This window comes from Trichomonas vaginalis (genome assembly GCF_026262505.1).
Source record: "Trichomonas vaginalis G3 chromosome Unknown ctg_99, whole genome shotgun sequence".
Lineage (NCBI taxonomy): Eukaryota > Parabasalia > Trichomonadida > Trichomonadidae > Trichomonas > Trichomonas vaginalis.
Window position 1 is genome coordinate 1 of NW_026529186.1, and position 14,164 is coordinate 14,164.

General features: G+C 34.3%; 5 protein-coding genes and 4 pseudogenes across 9 annotated transcripts, besides 2 other annotated features; 7 read left to right on the plus strand and 2 right to left on the minus strand.

Annotated features, from left to right (window-relative positions):
• The first annotated feature begins 181 nt into the window (after nucleotides 1–181).
• Nucleotides 182–214: a mobile genetic element.
• Nucleotides 215–2,247: 2,033 nt separating this feature from the next.
• Nucleotides 2,248–14,164: part of a mobile genetic element that runs on past the window's edge.
• On the minus strand, nucleotides 3,416–3,979 carry TVAGG3_1073120 (uncharacterized protein; the record flags this gene model as incomplete). Its single annotated transcript, XM_051256445.1, has 1 exon — nucleotides 3,416–3,979. The coding sequence occupies one exon, from the start codon at nucleotides 3,977–3,979 to the stop codon at nucleotides 3,416–3,418; it is 564 nt and encodes a 187-aa protein (XP_051076322.1).
• On the plus strand, nucleotides 4,392–4,793 carry TVAGG3_1073130 (uncharacterized protein; the record flags this gene model as incomplete). The annotated part of the gene is made up of 1 exon (XM_051256446.1): nucleotides 4,392–4,793. One exon carries the CDS (start codon nucleotides 4,392–4,394, stop codon nucleotides 4,791–4,793), a length of 402 nt encoding a protein of 133 aa, XP_051076323.1.
• TVAGG3_1073140 (uncharacterized protein) lies at nucleotides 4,813–4,965 on the plus strand (the record flags this gene model as incomplete). Its single annotated transcript, XM_051256447.1, has 1 exon — nucleotides 4,813–4,965. The coding sequence occupies one exon, from the start codon at nucleotides 4,813–4,815 to the stop codon at nucleotides 4,963–4,965; it is 153 nt and encodes a 50-aa protein (XP_051076324.1).
• On the plus strand, nucleotides 5,741–6,316 carry TVAGG3_1073150 (uncharacterized protein; the record flags this gene model as incomplete). Its single annotated transcript, XM_051256448.1, has 1 exon — nucleotides 5,741–6,316. One exon carries the CDS (start codon nucleotides 5,741–5,743, stop codon nucleotides 6,314–6,316), a length of 576 nt encoding a protein of 191 aa, XP_051076325.1.
• On the plus strand, nucleotides 6,383–7,200 carry TVAGG3_1073160 (annotated as a pseudogene). The gene has a single exon. A coding segment is annotated over exon 1 (818 nt).
• TVAGG3_1073170 lies at nucleotides 8,797–9,410 on the plus strand (annotated as a pseudogene). Its single transcript has one exon. A coding segment is annotated over exon 1 (614 nt).
• On the plus strand, nucleotides 10,341–10,954 carry TVAGG3_1073180 (annotated as a pseudogene). Its single transcript has one exon. A coding segment is annotated over exon 1 (614 nt).
• Nucleotides 11,044–11,607, plus strand: TVAGG3_1073190 (annotated as a pseudogene). Its single transcript has one exon. A coding segment is annotated over exon 1 (564 nt).
• On the minus strand, nucleotides 13,707–14,096 carry TVAGG3_1073200 (protein of unknown function, DUF4108 family; the record flags this gene model as incomplete). Its single annotated transcript, XM_051256449.1, has 1 exon — nucleotides 13,707–14,096. The coding sequence occupies one exon, from the start codon at nucleotides 14,094–14,096 to the stop codon at nucleotides 13,707–13,709; it is 390 nt and encodes a 129-aa protein (XP_051076326.1).

Genomic DNA, 14,164 nt, shown 5'->3' on the forward strand with positions numbered 1-14,164 from the left:
GTCACTAATGTTCGATTTCGGAGTGTCAAATTACTGTACTACAGTTGCTGCTTCTTTTGCACTTGCGTATCTCTGTAACGAAGAAAAAAAATATGTAAATGTTTTAAAAAAGTAAGTGTTTATTCTTATTAATCTGACTGAGCTTAGTAAGAAGATGTAATCGATATTGTTAATTTGGGTTAAAAATTAGATTTTATTTTCGATTTTAAAATATTACGAATTAATTTCTTTGATTGGCCTTCCTCTCCGGAAATGTTGAAGAGAAATCCTCAAATCCTTAATTTCTCCATCAACTTTCAAAGGGGTTCTTTGGTGGTATCATTATTCGCTGATATCATAAAATTTGTTTGGTGTAAACCAGGTATGTATTCTGGATTTTTTGGTAACTGTGTATGTGGTGTTTGCGTTATAATTTTCGATTAAATTTTGAATTTGATCCCAAGCTACCTCATCAACTTGAATATTCTGCCAAAATCTTTCGATTTTGCCATTCATGTAAGGGCAGTGTGGTATTATCGTGATTGATTCGACGTTTGCATTTTTTAATAAATTTTTGAAAACACCGTAGTTTTCAAGCCCATTGTCACTCCATATGGCAAACGGTTTGCCATATACATCGAAACATTGTTATGACACGACTTGTTTGTGCCGCTTCTTTAGTTTCGAATGTGACCAAGCCAAAATTTTTCGTGATTTATCGTCAATAACGCATATAGATATTCACCTTGGCGATGATTTAAAAAGTGAATATCTACATGCCATATTTCATTAACGTAAAAAGCTTCGTATTTTGTTTGACCTTTTGCCTTTGAATTTTTTGGCGGTGTGCAAAGATTGAGAGTTTGAAACATTTATTAACAGTTCTTTCGGAAAATTGAATGTTCAATAATTACGGTCAAAATAATCTTGTAGTTTTTTTCAAAGATGTGTAAGGCTGATTTGTGCGTATTGAAATATGGGTCATCTTCTGAATTTATATCCGATTCTTGTATCAATTGAATGTTGGCGAACGATTTGTACTCGTCTATATTCGAATAGAAATTCTTCGCGGCTTGCGCATTGGCTAGATCCGTCTGGGAGAATTTGAAGAGTTCTTGCAATAATGTGACGATATACTTTTCAGTTATATAGTCATCTTGAAATGTCAGTGAGAACTGTAATCAACTCTGATTTGATTCCTCGCGCTCCTGGAGTCATCCAGTATTGTGGGCAGTATGGGAAAGTCACTGCAGACAGTTTGAAATATTTTTCGGTGTCTGGACGTTTGTTTCGCTCATTGATGTGTCGAGCGATTCAAGTATCATTTGACGATCTGTCTGAATAGATCGTTCTCGGTAGTCCGTGTGATGAAAGGCGACCGTGGAGCGTAGTAGACTATCTTATCTATGATCTTATATCTTGCAACTTTATTATGTAAATTTTGGACAGATCCACTTATTGTACCATCCTTAACTTTCTTTGTGGTGGATATATCTTTATAGTTTTTGGACCCATATTTACGTGCATGTATGCCGTGCGACTAATCGTTTCAATTTGATTGAATATTCAAGAGCGTTTTTAAAAGTTGTTATGTTACGAACGTATAATCTGACAGAGGTCTAAATTCGACATATGAGTTGTGCTAAGCCAGACGTCTCGTTGTTCACCAGTACCTCAGTTACATACTGGACCATGATTTGCGTGGACTGATACGGCTTTCCCCTGGACCACGCTCTTCGCGACGCAGTCGGCGATCACTACGGCTGGCACGTGATCATTTGTTGATTAGGCTTGATGTTAACCAATTCTAATCAATTTAAATCGAAGATTCTTTACCACTCATTTGAAAATTTATAAGTTTTGAAAAAAACCGTAAATCATTATGAATCTAAAAATATTTATGTTACAAAAAGTCGCGTATATATTCTATAACTTGATACTGTAAAATAATGTACATATAAGTTTGATTTGTGAATCATTGAATATTAATGCTGTATATATAATATATCAGCATGATATAACGGATAGAATAGTTACTTTATAAAACTTACTATAAACATATCAATTTAGAATTTTAATTTTTTACATTGTTCAAATAAAGAATAGTTAAGCTTGACAAGCTAATTTTAAGTTTTTGCTTTGTTAAAGTTATTTGGTTGGGCAAATGCATTGTGTTCACTTTTTGTTTGAGGTTCACTTTCCGTTAATTTGTCTTATGATAAATAAAATTAGCTTTTAAGATTTTTTATTTCTTCCTCTTTGAAGTTATCGAAATATTCTGTTATTTTTTCCTTCAGTAATGTTTAGTCTTCTTTGAATGTAAGTATTTGTTGCAACCTTTGATGTCAAGTGTGTTTGAGAAGAGTATTTTGACAATTTCCTTTATTTGCTCATTCGGTGTCATTGAAATCGGTAAGTTTTCATCGATCTGTAGAACCAGTTTCTGTCAGATTGTAAATCTTAGCAAGGTCATAAAAGCTTTTGTTGTTTCTTCTGACTAAAAATGCAACATAACCATATCTCTGTCTTCTTCTTTCTTCCAACTTCTTCAGTATATATCATATACTTATAACTCTTTTCCTTTCCTTTTGTACTGAACGCGGTATTCTTTTCTGATGCTTTTGTCTTTGGATTCAATGACTTCATCTTTTGCTTGAAGTTTTCTTTCCAATCTCTCCACGTTCTGCCTTATATAGTTCATCTAACATCATGAAATATAAACAAGCATAACGAGGTTGAAGCCCACATTGCTACAGGTTTACTAAAAAGTCCTATGAACATAATAACCTTTCAAACCAGGAGCAAATTCTTGCGATTTTCATACGGAATCTCTTTCCCCCTCGTTTTCCGAGGAGCAATCATAATGAGGAAAATCTTCTAAAATTTATCTCTTGCCAAGTAAAGCTCCAACAATACCACCGGCAACAAGTCTTGTAGATACTTTGATATCTAATGACAATAGTATTATACATCTAAGACAGGAACTCAATGTGCTTAAACAAATTTTGCCGAATCTTATTTACCCGGTTGGCTCTATTTATACGTCAATGAACTCTACCAGACCAGAAGTAGTACTTGGTTTTGGAACTTGGACTCAAATAGTCGACAGGTTTTTGTATTGTGCAAACTCTTCAAAGGAAACAGGTGGAAGTAAAACGATTTCAGGTGCAAATTTACCTGCGCACAGTCACTACGTAAGTTTAACTACATCTCGAGAAGGTGGGCATAGGCATAAATATTGGGATTGGACAGGAATGACAAAAGGTAAAGGATATGATGTTAAAGACAACGTTAAGTTTGCTATAAATTGTTACTTGGATAACACTGAGGTAGGAGGAGACCATACACATTTCGTTTCAGGGTATACGCAAACAACGGGACAAAGTAAAGACTACATGCCACCTTACATGACAGTTTACGCATGGTATAGAAATGCTTAGTCGTCATTTTCAACTTCTTTAGCATATTCGTCAGGAGTTGTCTTATATTTGTTAGGAACTGTCTTTGAAAGTATACCACCTTGAACTTTGACAAGTTTGAAACGAGGTCTGACAATAGTAGTTTTATCTTCTGCTTGCAGTCTGTACATTTTGCCATGTTTGCCTAAAACTTCATAATATTCTCTTGTATACTTTCTTCTATTTTTACGAACACGAATGTGAGTACCTGTCGGGTTCCCATTGTTGTCATAGTCAATAGTATTTTCATATGGGTCGCGTTTAGGTATTTCTATTTTTACTTTGTCACCTTTCTGAAGTTTGAAGCCCGGCATTCTTTCTTGTTTGTCTCTTTTGACTAAATTATTAAATATATAGTCTTTCTCTAAGTCAGGGTTGTTTTTCATTTCTTCGGGGGAGTGGTTTCCCAAACCTTTTTGTTTACGGCTATTGTAAATATTTAAAACTTGTCTCATCTTTGCCATGGAGAAGTGTCTATATTTGTCGTCATATGACATTTCATTTGCTTCACCACCTTGTGGTTGGTTTAAGTCTCTTAACATTTTTATACAACCGTCAATGACACCAAGAGCAGAATGGTTTTGGTCGACAATGAAATATTGGTTTACATTTTTTGAACGCAGATAGTTTTTACATCGTCTGATTTGAAAGAACTTTCACAGTCAGATGTCAGTTTTGTTGGATGGTATTTGTCAACGAATATTGTCAAAGCTGCTAAGATATCTAAAATATTTTTGGACTGTAATGGTATGGCTTCACAGTATCTTGTGTTTTGACCGACAAATATTAGCCAGTATGGTGGTCCATCTTCTCTATACCTCGGAATGTTTTCCAAGATATCCATAAACCAAGCATTTGGTGTTGAACTAAAGATTTTTACCATGAGTGCTTTTTTTGTCGCTTTAGAAACATAGGGGTCCTTGTTTGGATTCGTCATTTTTTAACCCATAAGAAATGGGTTTATTTGGCGCGTTAGCAGGAGTTGCATCCAGATTTTTGCCCGCAGTGGGAACAATAGCCAGAGGTGTATTTGGAGTTGGAAGGAAGATTTTGAGTACATTAGGTATACTGAAAGAGAAAGCACAACCTATTATACAAACTGTACAGAAAGGTTGGGATGTAGCACGAGATGCAACAAATCTTATTCCAAATCCTGAAACAAGAGGAAAAGTTCAAGGATGGATGGACAATGTAGGAAGACAAGCAGGAAACTATTATAACAAAGCAAATGACTACTATAACCAAGCAGGACACTATATGGACCAAGGTGAAAGATTCTTTAACAGAGGATATAACCATGCACAACAATGGGTAAACAATAACCAACCTCAACCGCCTCAAACGTGGGGAATGTAAAGTTTTTTACTGAGATGAAATGAACAATACAGCATTGAGACAAATGGGTTCAAGATGGATTTGTCGGCTTCCAGCAGTTACACAACGTGTTTGTCAAGTTCTTCCTATACCTCAGGAAGTTTTAGACCGACTTAAAAAACCTAAACAACCAGTTGAAAACAAACCAAACTAAAATTTTTTACTGAGATGAAATGACCGAAGAAGTTGAAACGGTAGATTTGACACCACAAACAAAAAGTTCAGAACCATTGTCAAAACCTGTCAAAGAACTTACAGATGAAGAGAAAAATTCAATAATAGAAAGTGCCAGGTCTGGAAATACAAACCCTAACTAAAGTCACTTTTCATAAAAATGGAACGGCAAGTATCTCAAAAAAGAAACAGACTCTCACAAATAAAATATTGAAGTCTGAAGGAGCTTTCGAGACAACAGATGGAAAAGTTTACTTCACTGACCAACAGTTCATTATAGAACATCTCATTGACTTAGAGTCGAAATATTCTAAACTTTACAACAAACACAAAAAGTTGAAAGGAAAACAAAAACAAATGGCATATGATATTTATGAAGATGTTGACGACACAACTATTCCTGCAAGTGAAGTAAAGTCAAAGGAACCGAAAAGTGACGAAAAACAGATAGAAGAAGAGAAACCAAAAACTGAAGATAAACCAAAACCAAAGTTTAGTTTGGAAACTAAACCAAGTCAACCTTCATTAGCTGGTATGGGTTGGCGTCAAAGACTTATGGCAGCAGGCGGTTATGTAAAGTAAAGAAAAATTTTTTTTTTATTTTTATAAAAATGCCCCCATATAGAATGGATAGAAAATCTGCTAGAATAAAAGCAGAGTTGCAAAGTTATGGTTGGAGAGTTTCGAAGAAGTTTAAATATAGGAAGGGAAGACCCATAAAAGTCTATGACAAATTGTCTGGTCTTCGCTACGAAATGGATTTGGAAACAGCACGTGCAAATTATCCAAACAGACTAGAGAGGTTAGAAGAAGAACGTCTTATGGACATGCCTTTCGATGTTAGTGAACCTCAAGTTGAAGGACACGACGGCTTTGCCAGATTCTACTGGAAACATGACGAACAATTGCATCCTTTGAGAAGGAAAAAAGGAAAAGGTGAAGACACACATGCTCCCATGGAAAGAACAAGATATGCATATGAGAAGTACCGTGAAGTTAGAAGTCAAATTACATCTGGTCGAACCTTTACAGTAAACTTTGACGAAGGAAAGAACAAAGAAGGCTTCATGGGTGTACTTGCTGCCATACAAGACGGAAATAAGAAAGGACACAATCTCAGATTGACCATAACAGATTTGGATGGTCACATTTACTATGCACATGGCAATGAACAAACAGCCGCAAAACTTCTTGACGCTTTCAAGACTACAAAGAGAGAACAAATGGTTGACTCCGACTCAGACATTTTGAATGCAATTGAAGGAATTGCAAGTGTCAAGTTCGAATGGTACCAACCTAACCCTCAAGCAGTCAGACAACATGTTTGTTAGATGAGAAATAAAATATTGCATGAAGTAAAAACGTTTTTTAAAACCATATATTTTTACATATATTAAATGCTTCAGGTTGAAAAACAAAGAACAAAAGTAGCAGATACAAAACCGTTAGACTATATCTTTACAAATGCTGGTAGGACTATTTCAGATGAAGAAATTTCATCCCGTTCATACAGGTTTGACTATCCAATTCGTTGGCTTCAAAGTCCTTCAGATGCAAAGGCAATAGGATTTAGAAGAGTTTTGTTTTCAAATAGAACTAACGCGTTTATGTTCGCAGTATATTTTCATGGGCAGTATAAAGGTTCTGATGGTCTTATAGACAAATTTGATGAAATGAGAATCTTTACAGTTCGTTCAGACGAAAGTCTTGAGAAAACTCTAAATGACTTTCAAACTCAAATGAACAAATACTATTGGGAATTTCAAGAAAAATACGACTCTTTACTAAATGGAACATACTATCTGAAACTAGAATATGACAAGATGAACTCCACCGTTTCATTTCAAAAGATTGAAATTAACCCTCCAAGAGATACAGAGTTTTTATTTTGGAAAGTAGACAAACGTTCTTGGGCACAATTTCTTCGGTTACTAAACCAGAACGAACCATTACCACCAGATGGTCCATTTAAATTTATACTTCCACCAGCAGATTTGACAGTTTATAGAAATGTGTTTGACCCTCAAAATGTTATGTGCCATGCAAGTTTCAGTTCAAGCAACAATAGTTTTCTATGTATTGGTAAGGACGTTTATGACTTTGCTTCTAAATTCTACGAACCACCTAGTAACAGTTTCTCTGACTTTCAAGTTTGGTTCACAACAAATGGTGTGCAGCATATAATACCATTGTACTATGACTTTTATCTCGAATTGTCTTTCATATACAACTACGGAAAAGTGCTGAAAAAGTATTGAAAAATATATTTTAGGTGAAGTGGTGAGATCTCACCTCTTTTTTCACCTGTTTTTTCACCCTCTTGAATTTTCATGAATTTCCTTAAGATAGAAAAAAAGTGAGTTAAAATGAGATGTTTACTGAGGGGGTCCCTCGGTCCCTCGGTCCCTCGGTCAACTAACATCTTTTTGAAAATGGTGACAACATGACATTTTGACAACAGTCGGGAAAATGTCAAGACTTCTTCATCGTAACGAGTGTAAATGAACCAAAAATATATTTTAGGTGAAGAGGTGAGATCTCACCTGTTTTCTCACCTCTTTTCTCACCCGTTGAATTTTCATGAAATTTGGTCATTTTTCAGCAAAAATATATTTTAGGGTAGAAGGTTAGATCTAACCTGTTTTCTCACCTGTTTTCTCACCTGTTGAATTTTGTATAAAAACCAACCGCCAGAATTCCGGCGGTTGCTATATTCTTCACAAAATGCTTGTTTTGAGGTCGAGCCACTTTTGGCTCCACCTGTTTTTTCAACCAAAATTCTTGAGTTTTGTTCTGAATTCGGCAAAAATATATTTTAGGTGAAGAGGTGAGATCTCACCTCTTTTCTCACCTCTTTTCTCACCCGTTGAATTTTCATGACTTCTTCGTACATGTTTTGTCAAAACTTCTTCGTAATGAGCGTAAATCAGACAAAAATATAATTTAGGTGAAGAGGTGAGATCTCACCTGTTTTCTCACCTCTTTTCTAACATCGTAGAAAACTCATGAAATTTACACCAAAAATATATTTTATGTTAGCATGTTAGATCTAACCTCATTTCTAACATCGTAGAAAACTCATGAAATTTACACCAAAAATATATTTTAGGGTAGAAGGTTAGATCTAACCTGTTTTCTAACACGTTTTCTACCCTCTTGAATTTTCATGAAATTCCTTAAGATAGAAAAAGTATTGAAAAATAAAGTTTATGTTAGCATGTTAGATCTAACACGTTTTCTAACATTTTTTCTAACATCGTAGAAAACTCTTGAAATTTCATGAATGGCTCGATGTTGTCCATTGTTCTGTTTCAGAACTAGTCTTGTACTGTTTCAGAACAATATTTGTACTGTTTCAGAACAATATTTGTACTGTTTCAGAACAATATTTGTTCTGATTCAGAACAATATTTCCCGTCAAAGCTCTCAATTTGTGAGAAAAATTTTCTGTTTCAGAACAATATTTGTTCTGATTCAGAACAATATTTGTACTGTTTCAGAACAATATTTGTACTGTTTCAGAACAATATTTGTACTGTTTCAGAACAATATTTGTACTGTTTCAGAACAATATTTGTACTGTTTCAGAACAATATTTGTACTGTTTCAGAACAATGTCCGACGTACCACCAAAAAATATATTTTATGTTAGCATGTTAGATCTAACACGTTTTCTAACATTTTTTCTAACATTTTTTCTAACATCGTAGAAAACTCTTGAAATTTCATGAATTTTGACACTTTCACAAAAAACATAAAAAATAAAGTTAGTTTTTTTAAAAAAAATATTTTTTATTCTTATTGTAAGAACATGTTAGCAACAACTTCACCAAACTCTTTAGTTATGAATCCAACATCAATGTTAGTAGAGATGAAAAGCTTCATTCCTTCTTCATATACTTTCGAAACAGAAATCCAGAAGATAAAGCAAGAACTTCTCCAAGGAGATTTAGACTGTTGTGCAAAAGATGAAACAAATGAACAATATCTTTACGAAATGCAGGACCTCATTGACCATCTACCTAAACTTCCTGAAATACAACAACAAAAGCTCACTATTCCTGAATTCGACGAAATTGAAGTCAAAGCAACCGACTCGGTAGAAATAAAGAAGTTCATTCGTAAGGTAAACTATGAGTTTCTTGGATTTCATTGCAACCACAAAGTCATGGACAAAGATTGCGACATGGTATATAAGAACATCTCTGACATATATAAATCTGAAGAATTTAAGACCTACGACAACTTTGTTTCGTTAGTTGCTGAATGTGTATGGCAGATAAGAGATAAAGATAGAAGAGGTAAAGTATGGAACGAACAGATAAGACCCGCTATGTTTGAGATGAAGAGAGCAATTGACGCTTTAGTTGTTCTAGCAGGACAAATTTCAATGTACAATGCTAAAATGAACCCACAATGTTCTAAATGTAAAGCAGCAATGAGGAAATATAACTACTCCGTCAAAGAGATAGAACGTATGCGAAACGACTATGCAGACTTAAAGACAGAAGCAGAGAAGCCAGCAGAAGATAAAATGGACATGTTAGAATTTCTAAACAAAAACTATCCAACAGCAGAAGATTTCCTTCTATCTGACGTCAAGAAGAAATATAAAGAAACTTTCGGCATAGTTAAAACTTTTGACATACTGACAGAAGAAATAGAAGCTACGAAATTGTTTAGGATTTCAAATATACATCGTACAATTCATGTAAAACGCTTGTGAAAAAAACAGGTGAGAAAAGAGGTGAGAAAACAGGTGAGATCTCACCTCTTCACCTAAAATATATTTTTATTGAATTCTGTATAAAATTTCATGAGTTTTGTGTGTTTTAGACCATGTTAGAAAAGAGGTGAGAAAACAGGTGAGATCTCACCTTCTAACATAAAATATATTTTTGTCTGATTTACACTCATTTCGATGAAGTCATGACAAAACATTTACACTCATTTCGATGAAATCATGACAAAACATATACGAAGAAGTTTATTTCCTGGACTGTTGTCAAAATGTCATGTTGTCACCATTTTCAAAAAGATGTTAGTTGACCGAGGGACCGAGGGACCGAGGGACCTGGTGACACCTAAAAACCATCTACCCTAAAATCGTGAAAAAATGACCAAATTTCATTATATAACTGTTATTTTTTTACGAAGAGAACTTTAACACTTCGTAAAAAAATCCCTGAAATCATATCTTTTATACATGAAAATCGTAAAAAATTGCGAGTAGGGAAAAAAACCTGGTCGCCTAAAACACATGAAAATCGTGAATTTCCTTAAGATACAAAATAGAAAAAATAAAGTTAGTTTTTTAAAAAAAATATTTTTTATTTTGTATGTAAGAAACAGAAAATGACAAACATTGAGTTTGAAACAGTTAAAAAGATAGACAATGACACCAAAGTGGTTAGAATTGGTGATTTAAACGTAAGATACTCAAAGAAATACAAAAAATATTCTTTGTCAGACATTATATCTCCATCTGGAAAGAAAACATCCCACGACTGGGTTAAAAATGCTTCTACTCAGAAAATTTTGACAAGAAATCCTGAGCTTATGATATCGGTAAGATTCTATGGAACTACAGCATATCTTATAGACAAAAGTCTTATACCAATAGTTTTGTTATGGTTAGACCCAGTTGTTGGATATAACTTCATAACATATGGTTCATTCGATACTGAACGTTGCAGTGAGGGCTTACTTTACATCGTTCAGAAACCGAAGGACTTCAATACAAAGAGATATAAGATAGGAAGAACATATAATATAACTCTAAGATATGACAGTATAGTCAATAGAGTTAAGGTTGTGTTTGTTAACGATATGAGAGCTGCTGAAACAGAACTACTTGAAAAGTTTGAGAAAATGTATGGTGCTCCCACGAAAGGTAAAGAAACGTTTGAAGTAGATGAGATAGGTAAAGCTTAAAATTATTTGACGAAGTTGCTGAAAAATACATGTAAAGCGTTTATTTTTGGTCTTTTTGTGAAAGTCAGGAAATAACGCTAATTTTTAAAAAAATATTTTTTTTATTTTGTATGTAAGAACAGATATGTCAACAACAGAGAACACAACAACTGCTATCGTTCATGAAGCCATAAATGAAGAATATGAGTACATACAATATAACAAACAGTTACGTCTCATTCGTTCGGTCAAAGACGATATGTACCAAATGCAAAGTATTTTGAATGCTCTTCGTTCTACAAAGCAAGCACATCATTGGTTTGAAAACCAACAGACAAAAGAACTTTTAGAAGAATTTCCTCATATGTTTGCGTCCCGAGGAAAACCGAGGAACGAGATTCCATACGAAAATCGTAAAAATTTGCCAAATGGTTTGAAAGGATATTATATTCATAGACTTCTTGTAAATGCTGTTGCAATGTGGGCTTCACCTCGTTACGCTTGTTATATTTTCATGATGTTAGATGAAATTCACAGACAAGAACGTGAAGAGATGGAAAAGAAACTTCAAGCAAAAGATGAAGTCATTGAAGCAAAAGACAAAAGCCTTCAGAAAAGAATACCACGTTCGGTACCAAAAGGAAAGGAAAAGAACTATAAGTATATGATTTATACTGAAGAGATGGAAAATGAAGAAGACAGAGATATGGTTATGTTGCATTTAGTCAGAAGAAACAACAAAAGCTTTTACGACCTTGCTAAGATTTACAAATCTGACAGAAATTGGTTCTATCGCGAAAACTTACCGATTTCAATGACACCAAATGAAGATGTGAAACAAATAGTTCAAGATACTCTTCCTCAAACACACTATGAAATTAAAGGTTGTACAATTCTTACATTCAAAGAAGATTTGCCGCTACTGAAAGAAAAAATAACAGAGTATTTTGACAACTTCAAACAAGTAGGGTAAATGCACTCTTTATTTTTACGCTTGACTTCAGATGGCTCAGGTAGCTCTATAAGGTAAATTGCCTTGTCAAATCCTTCCGACATTCCGAGTCCTTCCATCCGACAGGAAAAGTCCTTCCTTCCGACAGGAAAAGTTTTTCTTTCCGACAGGAAAAGTTTTTCTTTCCGACAGGAAAAGTTTTTCTTTCCGACAGGAAAAAAATTTTCTGTTGTTCGTCCGTAAACCATTCAAATTTTCGAAAATTGAGAACTTTTTGGTCGAACTTCAGAAAAAGTCCTTCCTTCCGACAGGAAAAGTCCTTCCTTCTGGCATTCCGAGTCCTTCCTTCCAACTGGAAAAGTTCTTCCATCCGACAGGACACAAACGGATGACTGACGTACCACCAACCGAGTCCATTCCAAAGCCAGAAGAACCGAAAGCTGCAGAACCACAACAGACTAAGACTAAACACTTACATTTTTCAAGCTTGACTTTTTACAATTTGAACTTTGTTCGCGTAGATATGAATTCTGAAAGAAGTATGAGGGTCTTGTATGACTTTGTACTTCTCCCATAGTTCATGTCTGTCAAACTTACCTGCCATGGACTCTTTCATAAGTTCCATGAAATCGTCTTCGGACAATCCGGGGAAAAGTACAATGTCAGTAAGTATTCTCTTTACATCCTTACTTAAACTCTTGGCTGTCTGTACACAAATGACAACTGAAATGTTAAAGTGTCTGAGCTTCTTAAGAATTCGACACATGTCTTGTTCTCTGTTCTTTAACAAAGGATGAGAAGCAAAGTCATCTAAGATAAGAAGACATCTATGAGGGTACGTTTTCCAATCGTAAGATTGCAATTTCTTCGAAATGTATTCTATCTCTTTCTGTTTGTTTCTGAAGTGTTTTCTTCTCTAATATTCTCTGCATTTCCTCATTTGGGTCTTTAAACTTCGAATTTATATACTCATTTATAGCATTGTACTTCAAAACTCTTCTTTGGTACTTCTTTATCCAATCTAACAACTCAGAGTCTTTTATACATACTAACTTAGACTTCTTTATAATATCTTTGAACGAATTGACGGTTTGGTCAAATTGACCAGAAGTACTACAAATGACAACTAACTCATAGAATGGGTTCTTCTCATCTAGTTCTTGTTGTTGTGCAGCCATTTTAAGATAAGTGAAAGTCTTACCCGACCCAGGCGGTGCAATTAGACCTGTTATACCATTCTGAGCAAATAAGAACTTGTCATGTATGGGTTTTATCTGAGCATTTTCCAACTTCCTCTTGTTCTTGTTTAAAACATTCTCAAATTTTTTGTCAATGTCAGCAAACTTTTTTTCTAACATATTTTTAGAAAAATTAAAATTTTTATCTTTTAGAAAATGTCTAGCGATTTCGCTATCTATATTCGAGACAAGCTTTTCGACAGCAAAACATCTGTCGACCATAAAATCTTACATAGTGTAAACAAGAAAGGGGAATTTGTTCTAAAGTTCTGTTTCTGGAATATGACAAGAACCATAAAACATTAAGCAGAGAAGTCTTAAAATTTGTCAATGACAGACTTGTTGACAGAGATGACGCCTCTTGGAGAGATGAAGTCCAACAAAACTTCTTAGAATGCAAAGAAGACACATGCACTGTTCTTGAAGATGAAATAGAAAACAGAATAGAAGAGCTATTAAAGGACAAAGAACTTTTACAAAAATATGGTTCTGAGAAGTTTGACATAACTCCACCAGAAAAGAAGAAGAGAGAAAAGAAAGAAAAGAAAGTAGAAGAAGAGAAGAAAGAACCAGTTCCAGAGAAAAAGAAATTTGACATGTAAAAATAAAATTTTATTTTTAGAACATTTCTGGGTCAATGTCAATGTTCTCTTCCTCTTTAGGAGCAAACACTGGCTTAGACTCTAAAATCTTTTTACCCAATTTACCTTGAACTTCTACAACTTTAGACTCATAATATTCATAGTCGTCTGCTTTCTTTGGTTCATAAGGTATAACAAGTTTGTATGCTTTGCCTTCTTCGAGTTTTGAGAACCTTCTGTCAAAACTTTCTTTGACTGCTAACAAACCTTCTATGTCTAAGTCTTCAAATTTCGCACCATTTTTAGTCACAATAGCAAACTTAACTGGTTCGATGTTCCAAACTTTGCTGAATGAAGACTTTTCAAAATGGTAGAAGTAAACATTCAAATATGTGAATGGGTCTAGTTCTTCTTTAAGTCCTGACATGTACTTGTTTACTGAGATGAATTTTGCCATCTTTTCTATCGGATAAAAAAAATATTTTTTTTTAAAAT